This window comes from Gracilinanus agilis, chromosome 4 (assembly GCF_016433145.1).
Source record: "Gracilinanus agilis isolate LMUSP501 chromosome 4, AgileGrace, whole genome shotgun sequence".
Lineage (NCBI taxonomy): Eukaryota > Metazoa > Chordata > Mammalia > Didelphimorphia > Didelphidae > Gracilinanus > Gracilinanus agilis.
Genome location: NC_058133.1, coordinates 523,170,239 through 523,189,697, shown reverse-complemented (window position 1 = coordinate 523,189,697; position 19,459 = coordinate 523,170,239). Strand labels below are relative to the sequence as shown.

The 19,459-nt window shown below is 41.1% G+C and overlaps 1 protein-coding gene across 2 annotated transcripts; it reads left to right on the top strand.

The window, feature by feature from the left end:
• Positions 1-675: 675 nt before the first annotated feature.
• Positions 676-19,371, top strand: LOC123247651 (retinal-specific phospholipid-transporting ATPase ABCA4-like). Of its 2 annotated transcripts, none has more exons than XM_044676604.1 (10): positions 676-922; positions 4,033-4,095; positions 6,011-6,117; positions 6,805-6,946; positions 9,867-10,001; positions 12,916-13,019; positions 13,106-13,198; positions 13,996-14,245; positions 15,947-16,033; positions 19,147-19,371. In XM_044676604.1, exons 3-10 carry the CDS (start codon positions 6,062-6,064, stop codon positions 19,153-19,155), a joined length of 876 nt encoding a protein of 291 aa, XP_044532539.1. In that variant the 5' UTR covers positions 676-922; positions 4,033-4,095; positions 6,011-6,061; the 3' UTR covers positions 19,156-19,371. The 2 variants fall into 2 exon arrangements, with proteins under 2 accessions (XP_044532539.1, XP_044532538.1); XM_044676603.1 differs by having other exon boundaries at positions 15,947-16,105.
• Positions 19,372-19,459: the final 88 nt, after the last annotated feature.

Genomic DNA, 19,459 nt, shown 5'->3' with positions numbered 1-19,459 from the left:
GGACTATAAACCCAATTAGACTGAGGTATATTTATCAAAAAAAAAAAAACTTTTTAAGACAGATTCCAAGTTAAGATCCTCTGCTCTAGTTCAATTTTGCAGATGAGGAAATTGAGGTGTAGAGAAACTAAATGAGTTGTCCAAGGTCACACAGAGAAGAGCAGGGCCAGGATTCAGCTCTCTTTGCACTGCACTATACTGTTTGTAGTAATGAGGGCTTGGGATAAAAAGGAGGACACAGTAGAGACAAATGTGAAGGATTGGTACAGAGGATACCACAAGACCAGTGTTGTCAAAATGTCAAACTCCAATAGAAAGGGAGACCCTATACCACAGGTTCTTTGAGGTTCCACTTTGACTTTAAAAACCACATTAGCATTACCTATGTTACTGTATTTTTATTTACATAAATATTTCCCAATTACATTTGAAAAACAAACCCTTTCCTTCTGTCTTAGAATCCATACTATGCATCATCTCCAAGGCAGAAGAGCAGTAAGGGCTAGGCAATAGGGGTTAAGTGACTTGCCCAGGGTCACACAGCTAGAGAGTGTGTAAGGTCAGATTTGAAACCAAGACCTCCCATCTCCAAGCCTGGCACTCTTTCCACTAAGCCACCTAGCTGCCAAAGACATTTTACAAAAAAAAAAAAAAAAAAAAAAAAAAGATGCCCATTCTCACCCTTATCTCTAAAATGAAAGGGTTGGGATGCAAAATCTCTAGGGCTCTTTCTAGCCCTAAACCTGTGTTTCTATAATAATCTATCCTGTTTCTTGGGGGTGAACTATTTGGTTTCTCTAGGATTGCTGAGCCTCCTAAGCAACCCATTACCGATGAAGATGATGATGTGGCTGAAGAAAGACAAAGAATTCTTAGTGGAAGCAATAAAACGGATATCTTGAGGCTACATGAGCTCACCAAGGTGAGAAGACATGAAATCAAATGTGTTTTTACATGTTTGGCCATGCGCGGTGGGCAGAAGTCTCTCATTTACTCTCTCTTTGTAGAGCCACCATATAATCAAGGTGGAACCTAGTGATTTTTGCACCTGGGCCAGTTGGGGAAGAGCAGTCAGAACTAGGGGAAGAGTTGGTGCACCTGGGGAGGGACTATGCCCTTGGGGAACATCCCCCCCCAAGTTAAAATCCTCATGAGAAAACCGAGGTCAGATATATGACATATTTGAAAGGACAGGAAGCCCCCTCGTTGAGGCTACCATACCCACAAATGGGGGCAGCAAAAGGGTGATTGTGCTCTCTACATTTCTCTCCCTAATGAAATATTTTGATGACACCACCTTCGTTTCATTTCTGTGTTTGCATATGTATATATAAACATGTATAAATAAAATATATGTACATATATACATATTTCTGTTTGTATATAAATATTTTGTGTTAGTCTAGGTTTTATTTTTTTATTCTAAACTTAACAAATAAAATGAACATTTCCATATAGATTGTAGGATGGAATAGGATTAGATATGAAACTGCAGGGTATATATTTTAGGAAAAAATATTTGGGCAAATGATTTATGCGTTTTAATTTAAAAGGTGACATTTATATTACTTATTTCTCGAGGGCATCTACTTTCTGCTCCCATTCTTGCCATTTCTCAGCCAATACACAGACAGGCAAACTCTAGACATCTGATCTAGTCAAATAGCAGATTGCCTTTGTTCTTCTTACCTCCTCGTGGCCTTGGGGGGTCCCAGGAACATAACTTGAGCCTCCTGCCTAGGACACCCTAACTTCTCCTGGGATCACCTACTCCATCTCCCAAGATCTCCCATAATTTCTCAGGAGCTCCTAGTGTAGATTTTGCTTTTTTCTTTTTGTTAATCTTCACCCACCCCTTTAACCCCAACCACTGCTCTCTGTGTTAAGGATGATTGCCGCCTGTTGTACAATTGAAGACCATCAGAAGGTTTTCCCCTTTGATTTTGGAGTTTATGGTTGAGAATATAGCTGGAAAGAAGAATGTTTGCAGTCCTTTCTGTTGTAAGGGAATTTATTGAAATGGCATTAAGGTGATGCCACCTAGTGCTTATTGTGACTCTATGCTCAGTGCTGGGGACATAAAGACAAAAAGGAAGTGGTCTCTGCCCTCAAGAAGCTTATATTATATGAAAGGAGACACTATATACAGATATAAGTATGTTAAATATAAAGTAGTTTGGGAAGGGGGACACTAGCAATGGAGGGGATCAGGAAAGACTTTGTAGAAAGTGATGCCTGAGCTGTATCCTGAAGGAGAAAGACTCCTTAGAGCAAAGGTGAGCAGGGCTGCATTCTAGGCATGGGGAATGACCAATTCCAAAAACCAGAGATAGGGAGGCAGCTGGGTGGCTCAGTGGATTGAGAGACAGGCCTAGAGATGGGAAATCCTGGGTTCAAATCTGGCCTCAGACACTTTAACTCTGTGCGACCCTAGGCAAGTCACTTAACCCTCATTGCCTAGCCCTTACTGTTCTTCTGCCTTGGAACCAATACACAGGATTGATTCTTAGACAGAAGGTAAGAATTTAAAAAAATAAAGAACCAGAGATAGGATATGGACTATTATATATGAGAAACAGAAAGAAGTCCAGTTTTGCTGGACCATAAAGTGTGGAAAGAGAAATAATATATAACGAGTCAGGAAAGATAGGTTCAGTTTAGGTGATTAAGAGTCTTAAAATCCAAGTGAGAAAATTTCTTTTTTAGTTCTAGCGGCAGTAGGGATCCCCTAAAGTTTATTAGTTTGAATGAATAAAAATATGTTGGTATCTTCAAAACATAGGAACTCATTTTATGCAAATTCAACACATTTGAATTCAGGTATATGCAAGTGGCAGTCAAAAAAAGTAGAAAAATATGTAAAATATGTAAAAAATTAATTACAGTCTAAATGTCATTTCCTCAAGTGGTATAAAAATCTCACAGCAGTTTTCCCAATAATACTCACTTTTGCTCTGAGAAGAGTTAGTGTGAATCTTTACATTGTTTTCTGACAATATTAGCTCCTGCATCAATCTTTGTCCAGAGTTCTCACTTATAACAAGTTGTGTTTGCATCATGGCAGTATTTCTCTTTGTTTCATTAATGCTGTTTAGCTATTAATAATGATCCCAAAGTATAAGAGTAATGATGCTGATAGCTCTGATAAACCAAAGAAAAGCCACAAAATGTCTAGGTATGATCATATAAGAAATACTTATTGGGGCAGCTGGGTAGCTCAGTGGATTGAGAACCAGGCCTAGAGACGGGAGGTCCTAGGTTCAAATCTGGCCTCAGACACTTCCCAGCTGTGTGACCCTGGGCAAGTCACTTGACCCCCATTGCCTAGCCCTTACCACTCTTCTGCCTTGGAGCCAATACACAGTATTGACTCCAAGACAGAAGGTACGGGTTTAAAAAAAAAAAAAAAGAAATACTTATTAAATAATGGAGTTTGCTATTATGCATGATTTTCCGTTTACAAGAAAGGTCTTAGGATGTGTTGGTTATGTAAAATGAGGTCCTTTGTATAGGAAAGCTTAACAGAGTGATAGTTTTTAGGAGTGGAATGATAGTGTAAAAAGATATATGTGTTCTTTCTAATAGATTGTAAGCATTGTAACTCTGTTTTGTTTTCCATAGGGGAAGTGGTATGGTTAGATCTTTGAAAGATGATTCAGAATTTGTACTATAGATTAGGAGTTCCGGTTAGGTATCTGGGCAGTACCTTGGATAGCCAGTCTCCAACTTTCTCATTTTACAGATGAGTAAGGTGAGGCTTAGAGAGATTCAGTGATTTGTTCAGGGTCACACAGGTAATTTGACCCAAGTCTTCTGGCTCCAGTGCTCTTTGTTCTCTACCATGATAGAAGAACTATCTACATTTCTTGGTGGTTAGAAACATTCCCATCACACCTATTTCACCCCAAAAGCATCAGAGTTTTGGCTAAGCATTAAGATAGTGGCTATTTCTGCCAGCATCCTACCCTGGTGTTGAGAGCAGTAAGCTATCTGCTATCATAATAAGTAACTTCTCATGTTTTTTTCCCCCAGATTTATTCAGGCACCACAAGCCCAGCAGTGGACAGGCTGTGTATTGGGGTTCGCCCTGGAGAGGTCTGTATATATTAAGTTTTGCATAGTTCAGGTCCATGAAACCAGAGTCATCAAAAATCAGTCTGAGACCTTGAAATAATATGAATTCGCTGCCTCACCTCCCTGAAACCTTTCTGTTGTAGAAGGTAGTGCCTGAGCTATATCTTGAAGAAAGAGGGAATTCTAAAAGCAGAAGTGAGGAGAGGTACATCCTAGGCCTGGAGAATGACTGAGACCAATGACCAAAAACATAGAGACGGGAAATGGAGTATTATATACAGACAGGCAGAACAGACAGAAGGCTAGTTTTGCTGGACTGCAAAAAATGGGAAGGAAAATATAATATGAGTCAGGAAAGAGAAGTTAGGGCCAGGTTGAGAAGGGCCTTAAAATCCAAATGAAGGACTTTCTATTTTATCCAACTGATCATAGGGAGACCTGAAATTTATTAACCAGAATTAGGAGCTTTCTTTAGGAAGGCAGTGACTTCTACTTATCTTTCAGCCAGCAAACACTGACTGAAAATCTGTTGTGGGAGGAGGAAGAGAAGATGGGGGAAAAGATAAAGGAGCTGGTTGGAAACTTGACTTTTAGCAATTGAACTAGGCTGGGAAAATGTCTCTGAAACCAGCGTTTTTCATTTTATTTCCGTTATTTTTGCTTATTTGCAAAGCTGCTGGGCCTATAGCAGGTTACTGGTGTTGTTATCAAAAGCAAATTTGGCATATTCCCACATTTTCTTTTTTTTAAAAACCCTTACCTTTTGCCTTAGACTCAAGACTATGTATTGGTTTCAAGGCAGAAGAGTGACGAGGGCTAGGCAATGGGGGTTAAGTGACTTGCCTAGGGTCACATAGAGTTAAAGTGTCTGAAGTCAGATTTGAACCTAGGACTTCTCTTTAGGCCTATCTCTCAATCCACTGAGCCACCCAGCTGCCCCCATATCCCCACATTCTCAAGGGCCCCTAAAATGTATAGAAACTCTATATGTGTGTATGTGTGTATATGTGTGTATGTATATGTATGTGTGTGCACGCAGGCAACCCTGGCTCCACCTTCTTATTAGAGAGGTATTAGGGAAAAAGTGAGGTGATTTTTTTCCCTTTATATCCCCAGGCTTAGTGTAAAGCCCAGTACTTACTAAATACCTAAATAAATACCTGTTGACTGGATGCCCTTGGGTAGATAATAATAATCATAATAGTAACTGACATTTATATAACAAAACTCGCAAAGCACTTTGCATGCATTATTATAACACATAGACATTTATATTCTATGATTTAACAGTAAAGAAAAATCCCTCTGGCCCATATATCATTTGTAACACAAGCCTATCAGAGTGTTTGAATCATTTATTCAACAAGCTATTATTAACTGTCTACCCTATATAAGGCACTGTGCTTTTAAGCATTTGAGTAGAGATTGAAAATTCGAGCAAAAATGCAAATCTATAACTTGAAATGGATAATGGCAAGCCATTATCCGTCATTATCACTTTAGCCAGAAATAGGTCACTAATTGTTTAATAATAATAAAATAATATTAATAATAATTAATATCATGTTCTCAAATAACATGATTGAGTGGATGAAACATAGACTAGGGGAAAAGGAATGGGCCTGAACCTTAAATGCTGCCCTTTGGGATTCAGGTGGGAAGTCCCACTGAAAGGATAATGATAGAGAATGATAGAGAAAGTATTGAGGACTCTGGGATCCTGAGAGAGTGATAAGAAGGGAGGAAAAGGGCACCCTCTAACCCCAGGAAGTTGGAGGGTACCATTTCACAGTCTGGTCTAGGGCCAACCCTGGTCAAGGAGTCTGTGAATATCTATGTTAAATCATCACTATAGACCCTCAACTTTCCAAAATGGCAGACAGAAGAAGAAAGAAACATTCCTCCTAGTCTAACTATTTATCTTCTTCTGTTTCAGTGCTTTGGTCTCTTGGGAGTGAATGGTGCTGGCAAAACAACCACATTCAAGATGCTCACTGGAGACATCTCAGTGACATCAGGAGATGCCATTGTGGCAGGAAATAGGTGAGTGCCTTGCTTTGTGGGCCAATGCCATGCCTAAGTCACCAGTTTAGGGAAGTCATTATGAGTGTTCTCTACCAGAAAAATCCAGTATCCACCACAATCAGGCCCAGAGAAACTAAGTTAACAAGATCATGCAGGGAAGGATTTGTTGGCACAGTGGATAGAGTGCCTGGTCTGGAGTCAGGAATCTTCCTGAGTTCAAATCTGGTCTCAGACACTTCCTAGCTGTGAGACCCTGGGCAAGTCATTTAACCCATTTGCCTAGCCACTGATATTTAGTATTGATTTTATAACTGAAGATAAGAGTTTTTTTAAAAAAAGAGAGATGAGTTCTTTCCACATAGAGGCATTCAAGCAGGAGATGATGGCTTCAGGAGTATGTTTTAGTAGATTCCTTTGAAAGATGGATTGGATCATTAGGCTATTTGTGTTCTTTCAATTCCCAAATTCTGCAATTCTTTGATACGAGTTGAGCTCAAATTTCTGAATTTCTGGAGTTAATTTAGTTTCTAACCCAAATTCCCTCTTCCTTGATTTCTAAAACTGGGCATATATTCCTAGCACTCAAGCAAAGGAAGGAGGCAACTGGTCCTTGCTGATATGTCTTGTTCAGATGCTTAAGAAGTGTCCCCCCATCCCCATCTGCTTACTATTTCTGCCCTTAAAGATTCTTTTTTCTTTTTGCAGCATTTTAACCCAAATTTCTGAAGTCCACCAAAATATGGGCTATTGCCCTCAGTTTGATGCTATCGATGACCTGCTAACTGGCCGAGAACATCTGTATCTCTATGCCCGGCTCCGGGGTGTTCCAACGGATGATATCAAGAGGGTAAAATCGGGTTCATTTTTAATGTTGTGGAGGGGTAATAAAAGTCCAGATCTATGTCTGAGGTCTTTCATCCAGGGCAGGGCAATTTGGGGAAAGGTCTCTGCCAGGCTTCTTCATTCATCAAATGAGTTTACATAGGTGAAGAGCTTTAAAGACCTTAAAGCAATATATTAGTTTTTACTGCTGCTGCTGCTACTACTACTATTACTATTATTCATTCTCACCATATATTTTTGTGCCCAGAAGCTGCCAGTGTTTGCCCAGAGACTCTGGTCACCAGATGGTCAGCAATGGGACCAGAAGTCAGGTCTGGTTATTTACAAAGCTTAAGCTCAACAGGACAGAAGCATTTTATTTCTATCATCACACGAGACTGAGGATAGAATTATTTCTTGCCCCTTATAAATGTTTTTAATATCAAAATGAATGTATTTAAAACAAATATTTGAAGACTATTTCATTGAAATTTAGCTGCCTTCAAGACAATTTTTAGCATCCACAAACTTGGTCATGTTGTACAAACCTTAACCTGCAACATGTACAACACGTACCTGGACCACTTCTTTCTCTCCATGATGAGGGGCAGAAATACAAATGCCTGGGTCACATGGACTGGCATTCCTCTTTGAACATGATAAACCTTTCAATCACTTTGTAAGTGGAAACGTGGACTAGTTTAGGAAGAGATGTGGAGCCATAATCTCCCCCAGGTCTATCTGATTTTGAAAAACTCTTTCAGAGGAATGGTCCTCCATCTGCTATGGAATAAGTGTGAACTTAAAATACACAATGCTTAGGAACTGGATTCTTGGTCTGGATTTCCCTGGCTACAGTACCTAGTGGTACCTACAGTACCCATCCCATAAGTAAAGAGCAATCCAGTGACTCTGACCTTGCTGTTCTCCAACCAAGAGACTCTATCTTGCAACTTCAGGCATTCTTTCTGGCTATTCCCCCCTTGCTGGAATGCTCTCCCTCCTCATCTTCTTTTAAATCCCAGCTGAAATCCTACCTTCTCTAGAAAGCCTTCTTAATTTCCCAGTCAATAATTTCCCACATGATCGGTATTTAGCTTCTTTGTATGTTGTTGTCTCTCCTGTTAGATTGTTAGATTGAGGGCAAGACTTGTCTTTTGCCCCTTTTTTTTAATCCCTAATGTCTAGCACAGTTCCTGGCACATAGTAGGCTCTTAATAAAACTTTATTAACTTACTCAAGAGATACTTGTTGGGGCAGCTAAGTGATTCAGTGACTAGAGCCAGGTCTGGAGACAGGAGATCCTGGGTACCAATTTGACCTCAGATATTTCCTGGCTGGGTAACCCTGGGCAAGTCACCCCAATCACCTAGCCCTTCCTGCTCTTCTGCCTTGGAGCCAAAACTTAGGATTGATTCTAAGACAGAAAGAAAGGTTTAAATATCTATCTGTCTATCTATCTATCTATCTATCTATCTATCTATCTATCTATCTATATCTATCTATCTATCTATCTATTTATCTATCTCTCTGTAAATAGATAGATATAAATACTTGTTGATGAATAAATAGTTCAAGCTGAAGAACAAAGTGAAAGACAGAAACCAGCATGGGCACATCCCAAGAGTTTGTGGAAAAAATGGCCCAGCAAAGATCTCCAGTTTTCTCTTGACACTCTGGGGCATGTGAGGGCAGGGGAAAAAACCCCAACAAATGATTTCAGCTGGCAAGGTAGGGAAGCAATTAAATACTCTTTTATTTCGGGTTAGGCTCATGTTTGGCTACTTTGTCTTATTTGATTTTATTTTCTTGATTCCCACAATGTGGCTGATAATCATTCTTGCTCTGCTCCCACCCCCAGTATTTTGTACTAACTTGGTATACAGGGTGCCCCCAAAAGACTTAATGCATTTCTCTACCATTAAGGCTGAAAACTGCTCAAAGATTTTTGTACTTATCTGCCTACATATTGCATCCAACCAGAAGAACGTAAATTCTTTGAGGACTGGAAAGGCTGGTTTTTTGTATTTGTATTCCTGGGATCTAAGATAGATAGATAGATAGATGAATTAAAAAAACAAAAAACAAAACCTTACCATCTATCTTAGAATCTTATAGGTTCCAAGGTAAAAGAGTAAGAGCTAGCCAATGAGGTTTAGGTGACTTGCCCAGGGTCACACAGCTAGCTATTGTGGTCAATGAATTCAAATGGAATGGCAAAGGTTGTTTTGTCACTTTTCTTTTCTAATGGAAATTAATGTTTAAGAATATTGGATTTGCACATGCTACTGTAGTAATCACTGCTATTCTCATAGGTAGCTTGCTTCATGCCTGTTATTTTGTACTTATTATTCTTTTTGTATTTGAATGAAATGCAACAATATTTACTCTTATCTGAAAATGTTGCATAGAAATTATTCTCCTTTTATAAGTAAGGTGAAAAATAAAGTTTTTTTAATTTCTATTTTAGAAATATTTTCCATGTTTACATATTTCATTTTCTTTCCCTCCCCCTCCCAAATCCAATAAGTACTTCCACTGGGTTATACAAATGTCATCACATATCTATTTCCATATTATTCATGAAAAATAAGGTTTTTTCAAATAAAAAAAGAGGGGGACCAGATTTGATCCCTGGATTTCCCATCTCCAGGTCCAGCTCTCTATCCACTGAGCCACCTACCTGCCCCAAATAAAATTGAATTTTATCAAAAGGGATTTTTGTCCTTGTCCCCCTTAATGCTAAAACTTTCCCTCCAAGAAAACCTATTTGCAGTGTATATATGTTGTTTCCATATCATCTCCCCCATTAGATTGTGAGCTTCTTGAGGCCAGGGACTACATTTTTGCCTTTCTTTGTATACCCAGAACTTAATACAGTGTGTGGCATACAGTAAGGGCTTAATAAATGCTTACTGACTTCTTGATTTGTCTTTCTTCCCCAGGTAGCAAACTGGTGCATTCAGAGCCTGGGTCTCTCTCCCTTTGCAGACCACCTGGTTGGCACCTACAGTGGGGGTTATAAACGGAAGCTCTCCACAGCCATTGCTCTGATTGGCTGTCCACCCCTGGTGTTGCTGGTAAGAGACATCATTGAGCAAAGAGAGGAATGAGATCCCTGAAATATGGAAGACTAATGACTTTACTCCCATCAAAGCATCATTCAATTTAAAGAATATTTCCAAGACTTAGGCCAATAGTTTTAGAAAAATGGCAGTTCGAGTCATCTTGAATGGGCAGCTAGTGGATAAAATGCTGGACCTGGAGTCAGAAAGACAAGTTCAAATCCAACTTCAGACACTCACTAGATGTGTGACCCTAGGCAAGTCACTTAATCCTGCTTGCCTCAGTTTCCTCATCTGTAAAATGAACTGGAGAAGGAAATGGTGAGTCACTCTGGTATCTTTGCTAAGAAAACCCCCAAAAAGTGTCACAAAAAGTCAGACATGAGTGAAAAATGACTAAACAGCAATAATAAGTCCCAAATAAACAAATATTTATTTGGAGTCATTTATATTCATATATATAATGTATGTATGTATTTGGATTCACTTAATTTTAAAATTCAACAAAGTAATCCATTTGTCCACTTTGAGTTTGGTTTAAATCTTTGTATGAAAACATAACCCTCTCTAGCTGGGTACAATTTGGCATATCTCTTTGGCCACTCAAGGGAAGGTGTCAGTAGGGACAGGGGAATATTTTTGTGAAAAAGCTCTGTCTCTGGGCTATTCTAGTCCAAATACTGTTTTGGGCTCACGGACTGCCAAAAAGCAGGGGAGGGGAAACCTGTGATCAAAGGGTGCCAGCAGCCCTGGAACCACTCCTGAGTACAAATCCTCATCTGTGACTGCAAGAAAGAAGGTTTTCAAGCATAATTCTCATTTATCAGGCAAACGGGAATTTATTGATAGTCTAAACTCCCAGGAGTCAAGAGTGACTAGAAAAGTCTCTTAGAATGTCCCTCTACCTCCAGTTAAATACAATTCACTCTTACTTTTAAAGACAATGCTTGGAATCCTATTCTCAAATACTAATGTTTTCCCTTGAAATACCTTGAATTTTTTTTTTAAGTTTTTGCATATACTTTTTAAAAATCCTTATCTTCCATCTTAGAATCAATACTGTATATTGGATCCAAGACAGAAAAGCAGTGAGGGCCTTTACCTTCCATCTTAGAATCAATACTGTATATTGGTTCCAAAGCAGAAGAGCAGTAAGGGCTAGGCTATGGGAATTAAGCAACTTGCCCAGGGTCACATTGGTAAAAAGTATCTGAGGTCAGATTTGAGCCCAGGACATCCTTTCTCTAGGTCTGGCTCTCAATCCAATGAGCTATCTGGCTGCCCCTTGCTTTTGTATATATATTTCTATGGATATGTATTTTTTCCATGATAGAATATAAGCTCCTTGAGGGCAGGGACCGTTTCATTGTGTCTTTGTATATCTAGCACTTAGCACAATGTGTGGCACATCATAATTTCTTTAAAAAAAAAAAACCAAATACCTTATCTTCCATCTTAGAATCAATTCTAAGTATTAATTCCAAAGTAGAAGAGCAGTAAGGGCTAGGCAATTGGGGTTAAGTGACTTGTCCAGGGTCACACAGCTAGAAAGTGCCTGAGGCCAAATTTGTCCCCCAGGACCTCCCATCCCTACACTTGGCTCTCTGTCCTCTGAGCCACTCAGCTTCTTCCACACCACAGATTTTTTAAATTGTTGATTGATTGGTATCACACAATTAAGGACAGAGATAAGGACTAAACCTGTCATTTTATTGATGTAGGGAATGCTATGTAGCAGTGTATCTCAATGTTCTTTCAGCAATTTATGTTCTTTTCTAAATGATCTGTTTTATTGTATTTTAAATTTTATTTTTTAATATTTTCTTTTCTCTGATTATGTATAAAAACTTTTTTAACATTCATTTTTAAATTTTAAGTTCCAAATTCTCTCTCTCCTTCCCCTGCCCCCTCCCTAGGAGGAAGCAATCTCATGTAGATTTTACATCCACATTCATGTAAAACATTTTTCCACATTAGTCATTTTGCAGAAGTGAACTCAAACAAAACAAAACAAAACAAAACAAAAATGAAGAAAGAAAGTAAAATAGAGTATGTTTTAGTCTACATTCAGACTCCATCAGTTCTTTCTCTGGAGACAGATGACCTTTTCCATGAGTCCTGTGGGATTGTCTGGGATCACTGTATTAGGAGGTCATTCACAGTTGTTTACCATCCAATTTGCAAGTTATATTCCTAAAAATGGCATAGAGCTCTCATACCTTAAGTGATTTGCCCAGGGTCACACAGTCAATATATTTCAGAAGCTGAACTTGAACACAGGTTTTCTGGGCTTAGAGATTGGCTTTCTAGCCACCAAATCTTGCTGCATATCTAGTTAGAGTTAGTATTATGATATTAATATTTAATTGTTATTGGCAGCTAAGTTAGTGTCAGGATCTAGAGTCAAGGAGATCTGAGTTCAAATCCAGTCTCAGACATTTACTAGTTGTGAGTCCCTGGACAAGTCACTTAAAAAAAAAGACAAAAACTTTGTCTGCCTCAGTTTCCTCATCTGTAAAATGGAGATAATAATAACCCCCTGCCTCCCAGGGATGTTGTTAGATATAAAGAATGTTGCCAACTTTAAATGGAAATGATAGCTACCACTATGATCATGATTTAATAATTTGCTATTTAATGTTTAGTACGTTTCCTTATGTCTAAAATGAGGGAATTGGGCCAGCTGGCTTCGGGGGGCTCCCGTAGCCAGCCCTCCGTGGCTCTATTAGAGACTTCTTCCCAAATACTCCGCCTTCTCCCTTCCTATATCGGAGCCCCTGAATTAGACTTCCCGCTAATTCCCTCTTTTCAAGAGCTGGAATAGCCTCTAGCCAGGAGACCTGCGGGAGTGGGGGGAGGAGCGAGCCGACCAGGAGAAGCCAGCTGGCTCAGCCCGGTCCTTCCCTGCCCCTCTCTCCCGCGCCTCCAGGACGAGCCCACCACGGGGATGGACCCGCAGTCCCGGCGGCTGCTCTGGAACACCATCGTGGGCATCATCCGGGACGGGCGAGCCGTGGTCCTGACGTCGCACAGGTGAGCGCGCTGTCCCCGGGAGCCGGGCAGGTGTGGGCGCGGGGTGTCCACACTGCCTTTGACCGCCTCCATCTCTCCCCCGACAGCATGGAAGAATGCGAAGCCCTGTGCACGCGGCTGGCCATCATGGTGAGAGGGACCTTCCAGTGCCTGGGCACTATCCAGCACCTCAAATACAAGTAAGGGAGAGGACGGGCCGCGCGTGGCCAGGGTGGCTTCCCTCTGCAGCTGGAGGGGCCCCGAGGGGAGCCGGGGAGGGGAGAGGACACGAGACCCCTGTGGCTGCGGGAAGGAGGGTCTTCGTTCAGTGGTTTCAAAGCGCACTGAAGACTCCAGCCCGTTTATTTAGGAAAGAGCAGGGCTGGCTCTGGTGTATGGGAAGCTTCCTTCTACCTACAGTCAGGGGGAAGGAATGATCAAAAGCTTTGGCCCTTTAAAGGCAATTGGAGTCAAGTGACTTTCCGGGGTCACCCAGCTGCAAAGTCAGATTTGAACCCAGGTTGTTCCAACTCCAAACCCAAAGATCTAGCAACTACCTAGATGTCCCAAGCTTTGTGTAAGACTTCTATTTTTGTGTCTATGTACATGTTAAATCTCCCCAGTGAAAAGTTAACTCTTGGGGCAACTAGGTGGTTCAATGGATTGAGAGCCATTGATGACTCTAGAGAAAGGAGATCTTGAGTTCAAATCGGAACCCAAACACTTCCTAGCTGGGTGACCCTGGGCAAGTCATTTAACTCTGTTTGCCTACGTTTCCTCACCTGGAAAATGAGCAAAGGAGAAGGAAATGGCAGACCCCTCTGGTATCTTTGCCTACCACACCACCTAGCAGCCAACACCAAGTCTAGGGCTGCTAGACTTCTTGAGTGAGGACAAATGCGTGATTTTTTTTTCCTGAGCCGTAAAAGGAAAACGGGCTCTCCCTGGTTCTCCTGGCTTCCCCTTGCTGTCCTTCACTCTTCTGTCCACATCCTAGGTTTGGGGACGGCTACATTGTCACCATGAAAATCAAGCCCCCGAAGGTGGGTCTGCTTCCAGACCTGAACCCAGCAGAGCAGTTCTTACAAGCCAACTTCCCGGGCAGCGTCCAGAGGGAGAGGCACTACAACATGCTCCAGTATCGCATCTCCTCCTCCTCGCTAGCCAGGATCTTCCAGCTGCTCATTTCCAACAAGGACAGCCTGTACATTGAAGAATATTCAGTCACGCAGACCACACTGGACCAAGTAAGTCTGGGCCAGAAGCCCAAAGGCAAGCCTCCATCACACTGAAATGGAAAATGGGGCAGGTATGGAATTCAGAAAGAATCACCTAAGGAGCAACAAGGCAGCACAGTGGTTAGAGCATTCAGAATCTGGAGGACCTGGGTTCAAATCTGACCTCTGGTACTTCCTAACTATGTGACCCTGGGCAGTTTCCTAATCCTTATCCCTCTTCTGCCTTGAAACCAATCTTAGTATCAATTCTAAGACAGAAGGGAAGGGTTTAAAACAAATGAAGAGGTCTCAGTGGCCCACTAGTCTTTAATTTTTTTTTAATTTTAATAACAAATTTCCACATAAGTTTTCCAAAGTTATATGATCCATAATGTCTCCCTCCCTTCTTCTCTTCCCCCTCCCGGAGCTTAAAAGCAATTCAATCTGGGTTATACTCAACCATTCTAAGGATTCCCAAGCGGAGCCCAAATCAAACTACAATGTCAATGGGAAATATTGACTATCTAGTAGTGTTTGTTTCAGTGGATATCCTCAAAGCAATCCTTTGAGGGAGGCAAAGGAGGGGGTTATCCCCAGTTATCCCACTCAGACACTTTGTGCCCAGGCTCATCTTTCCTTAAACCCCAGGCAGGGATCCAAACTCAGTGGCAGCAGTGACAAAAAGAAGGCGATTTTGTTTGGTCCCCAACTTATTTTATAGTGGAGTGCGATGTAGGTCCCCAACTCATCTTATTTCTATTAAACTATGTTGCTACTCAGGATCTGGAAGGTGCCATCAGAGCTCTTACTCCCTTATTTCATGAATGGAGAAACTGAGGTTTGGGAAGAGAAGGGGACCCATTGATAGCTCAATGTTCCATGTAGGTGTATGTAGGTCCCCAACTTATCTTATTTCTATTAAACTATGTTGCTACTCAGCGCCATAGATCTAGGGTTGGAATGGACCCCAGAGGCCACCTAGTCCAGTCCCCTAATTTGACAGATAAAGAAAAAGAGGACCAGGAAAGTTAAGTGAATTGTTCAAAGTCAGGCAGGTCGCATCTGAGGTAGGATTTGAACCCATGCCCAAGGTCAGTGCTCTTTCTAGTGGGCCATTCTGCATCTTTAGAGCTGACCACATCTGCATTTAGTCTTCCCAAACTCTTTTGCTGAAACCACTTCAGCTTCAACTGAAGAATATGAGAAGTAGATATTTGTGGGACCCAAGATTCTGGGGATTCTTCAAGCCAAGTATACAAGCTACCTCCTGGAGAACCAATCAGGCCCCCTAACAGGGACATCGAGTAACAATGGAAAAAAGCACTCTTTATATGACCTCTAATGTTTAGTACCTGGGTGACCTTGAGCAAGTCATTTAAACTATTTGCCTCAGTTTCCATACTGTAAAATCAGAATAAAAATAGGATCTACTATCCCATATATATTATCCCATGTGACCTTATAGAGGCTTCCTGGATCTTGGTTTCATTTGTAAAATGTGTAGGGTGGGATGGTGTTAACTATATGGCTTCTGAGATTTCTATTCTAGCTCTACGGTACTCTGATGGAAGATCTAGCTCTGGTCCAGGCAGAGATAGATGGCTTAAACTGAAGAACTTGTAGGGGGGTATGGGAGCCCATTGGGTGGCCATTTCTTAGAATGTTTCTTTTTTTTTTTTAACTTATTTCTCCTTTCCCTCCTCCGGTACTCCCTACCCACCCATCCCACAGGTGTTTGTGAACTTTGCTAAACAGCAGACTGAAGAGGATGACCTTCCCTTACATCCCCGTGCAGCTGGAGCCATCACAGATGCCAAGGTAGCCCCAGCTCCTCCCTCCCGGGATGGTGTAGAGAGCAAGCCCTCTGCTCAGACCCGATGCACAGCCCAGGTCAGCCTCTCCAAAGGGCTCTTTTACACCTAGCCAGAACCCAGGGGTGACAGGGGCATAACTGCCCAGACAAAATTTCCTAAACACTTCTCGGCGATGGGATATTTCCTACGTGTGTGAAATCACAAATTCAAGGGATCTGAAATGAACAGAGAAGGAATAACTGTCCCCAGTCACTCATTTCCTTTAGTATATTTAATCAGAGGTTCTTAAACATTAAAAAAAAAAACCTTCCCTTCCATCAAGGCAGAAGAGCAGGAAGGGCTAGGTAACTGGGATTAAGTGACTTGCCCAGGGTCCCACAGCTAGGAAGTTTCTGAGGTCAGATTTGAACCCAGGATTTCCCTTCTCCAGGCCTGGCTCTCTAGCTACTGAGCCACCTAGCTGCCTCTCTTAAATGTTTTTTAAAATCATGAACATCTTTTGCAATTTAAGCCCATGGAATTTGCAGATAGTCATAATTGGATAAAATGCTAAAATTCAGTTAGGGTTTAGTGAAGATGAAGATGCCATTTTTCTTCCCCATCCAAGTTTGTAGACTCTCTGAAATCTACCCACAGATCCAGGTGAAGAACCACTATGAAAAGAAGATAAAAATACGTGCATGGGAGCCCTTTCCTCATCTAAGCTCTTTTCTGTGGGAGGTCTTAGCATCAGAGATTTTGAGCTGAAAGGGATGATAAAGGACAACTAGACGGATGCTTTTATTTTGCAGTTGAGGAAACTGAGGCTCTGGGGGATTGTGACTTATCCAAGGTCACAGAGGTGTATCCTCTACGTTTAGTACATAGTAAGCCCTTAAATGCTTTTTCATCCACCAATTAAAATATTCTCCTTGGAGAATTCTATCATGATGATTTTTTTCCCTCTTCTTGATAAAACCAGTCCAACTCAATGAGCATTTATTAGACACCGACTATTTATAAAAGCTCCACATTGGATGCTGGGGATACAAAGATAAAAGGAGAAATAGTGCCCGCCTTCAGGAACTAATGATTATTTGGGGGAGCTGACTCTGCCCAGGCCCTACCTAAGGGCAAAGAAATGCCTACACATTTACAGCCTATGACCCTGGAATGCTAAGCTTCAGTAAAAATTCTTGCCAGCCATGGGTTTTTATACCTCACAAACTTGATTGATATTAATAATAATTCACATTTATATGGCTCTTTACCTTTATGTAGCTCTTTACCAACAACCTGATGAGGTAAGTAGTATAAATGTCCTCCCCCCTTGTGTAAGTTTGGCTCCTGGTAGACTGCAAAAAAAGGTAGACTTTTGGGAAAACCAGATGTGACATTTTGCATGCAAAAACTGAAGAAGTGAAATCCTTGTTTTATATTTGACACTTTGCAAAGAATCATGGGACTTGAGGGACTTTCAGCCCAATGCCTGGTACCTGGTGTTTTCACAATGACTTCAGAGTTCAAAACATAGGTTTGACTTTATTATGTAAATCATCTTTACAAAGAGTTGCAAAAATCCTTCTATATAGCACTCATAGGGAAATAAATCTGTAGCGGAATAAATAACAATCACATTTTCAAGTTTCTGTTATGAGATCCTAAAATATATTTTTTAAATCTTTAAAATGTCCCACAAATTACGATGGGATCATTTCTTGCACAGATTTATAGAAAACCTTCAAAACTTTCCCCAGGAAGTCCCGAGGCTGGCTGTGGGTTGTGAGCAAGAGAGAGCTGAGCTGAGCTGAGCTGAGCTGTCCATTCAGGAATGAGACATCAGTACATCAGTTCACCAAGTACATTTGAAAACCTTGCTGAGAACACGACCCTGGGAAACATCCAGAAGGACGAAGATCCTTTGGTTTCATCATAGCTTGTTTTATGAAAATAGGTTGAGGGTCATGTAGATGATCAAGTCTGTGGCCAGCAACATTTTAAATGGGTTAATAATTGAATGTCTGTGACCCAGACCCTCTAGAATCATGAGCTGTTCCAATCAGTGCCTGAGACCCATTGGAAACACAAATAATCCACTTTCCCCATTAACAGAGACCTTTTAAATTGCTTTCAGAGATGGCTACAACACTGGTTAACCCATGTGACTTTCCCCTTTGTCCTGAACTCATGCCATATTCTCAGTCCTAAATATAGGACGTGGAAAGATTTCTTCTTAGGGGAACATGTGACTAGACTGGATGAAGGATGGGATAAACATGTTCTGTCTAGATAGCTCCAGGTTCTGCACTGACCTTCCATCTCAGATAACTAGGACTGGTTCACCAATTAAACCTCCCTACCTCTCTGTGCTTCTTTGCCCCTTCCACCCGTACTCCATGCTGCCTGCCCCATTGGCAGAAGCCACAGTATTTTCTTATTGGTTGAAAAAGTTACAATGGCTACCATCTCTGTACGAGCTAGGCTTAAAGAGCATGGCACTGACTATTACCTCCCAGGCCCAAGTAGTACAGGACTGAGGGGTCCTGTCCCATTTATAAGCTGGACAACTCCTCTTAGTTAAATTTATATACTGCTCTTCTGACACAAGCCAGCTCTGTAAGAAATTATCCAATATCATCCTTTGAAGATGTCCCAAATTATGGGAGTTTCCATAGACAAAAAAGCTATGACACCTTGCTTGGGCTTAAAAAAAAGCAAACTGTGACCCCCCCCCAAAAAAAACCCCAAACAAAACCAGCTACCACTACTCCCAAAACACATCCAAAAAAACCCTTGTAAATTGAAAATATCCTAGGGACATGTTATCTTTTAATATGCATGTATATATGCATAAAAGAAGATGTGTGTATTTATGAATACACAAATACATAGAATTTGAAGATTTGGAAGCTAGAAAAGACCTTGGAACAAGCATAGTCCAGGCCCCCTCACTCATCAGGGAAAGAAACAAGAATATTCTATAACTTTGGAGTGTTGACAGACCCCACCCAGTGCCTTGGCTTAGCTGTCTTTAAGAGAATTATTGCCAATTAATTAACTTTAAAAGTTGAAAAGTCATCACTTCTTTTGAAAAAACCCAGAAGACCAGGGCTCATCTGTTGACTTTTCTGCCCGTAGGTCCGCTGAAGTGCCCATGCATCACCGCTTGCTTCCTACAGCAAGAAAGGAATGATTGGCATCCTGAAACTGGGGTAATCCTTGAACTCTCTTACATAAGTGCAGTGTTTGTCCTTTGCCCAGATTGTCATCTGAATGAAGCCAACCAGGGTGAATAATCCCACTGTAGCAAAAACAACCAAAAAAAAGAAGAAGGAAGGGAGGGAGGGAGGGAGGAAGAGAGAAAGGGAGGGAGAAGAAGAGGGAGGGAGAGAGAAGAAAAGAGAAAGAGAGAAGGAAAGAAACAAACAAACAAACAAACAAACAAAGAAAA

Bases quoted from the DNA above. Each gene is read 5' to 3' on its own strand.
- LOC123247651 (XM_044676603.1), top strand. From the start codon at position 6,062: ATGCTCACTGGAGACATCTCAGTGACATCAGGAGATGCCATTGTGGCA. The intron at 10,002-12,915 runs GTAAGAGACATC...CCGCGCCTCCAG, and splicing joins GTCCACCCCTGGTGTTGCTG to GACGAGCCCACCACGGGGAT. The intron at 14,246-15,946 runs GTAAGTCTGGGC...CCCATCCCACAG, and splicing joins CGCAGACCACACTGGACCAA to GTGTTTGTGAACTTTGCTAA.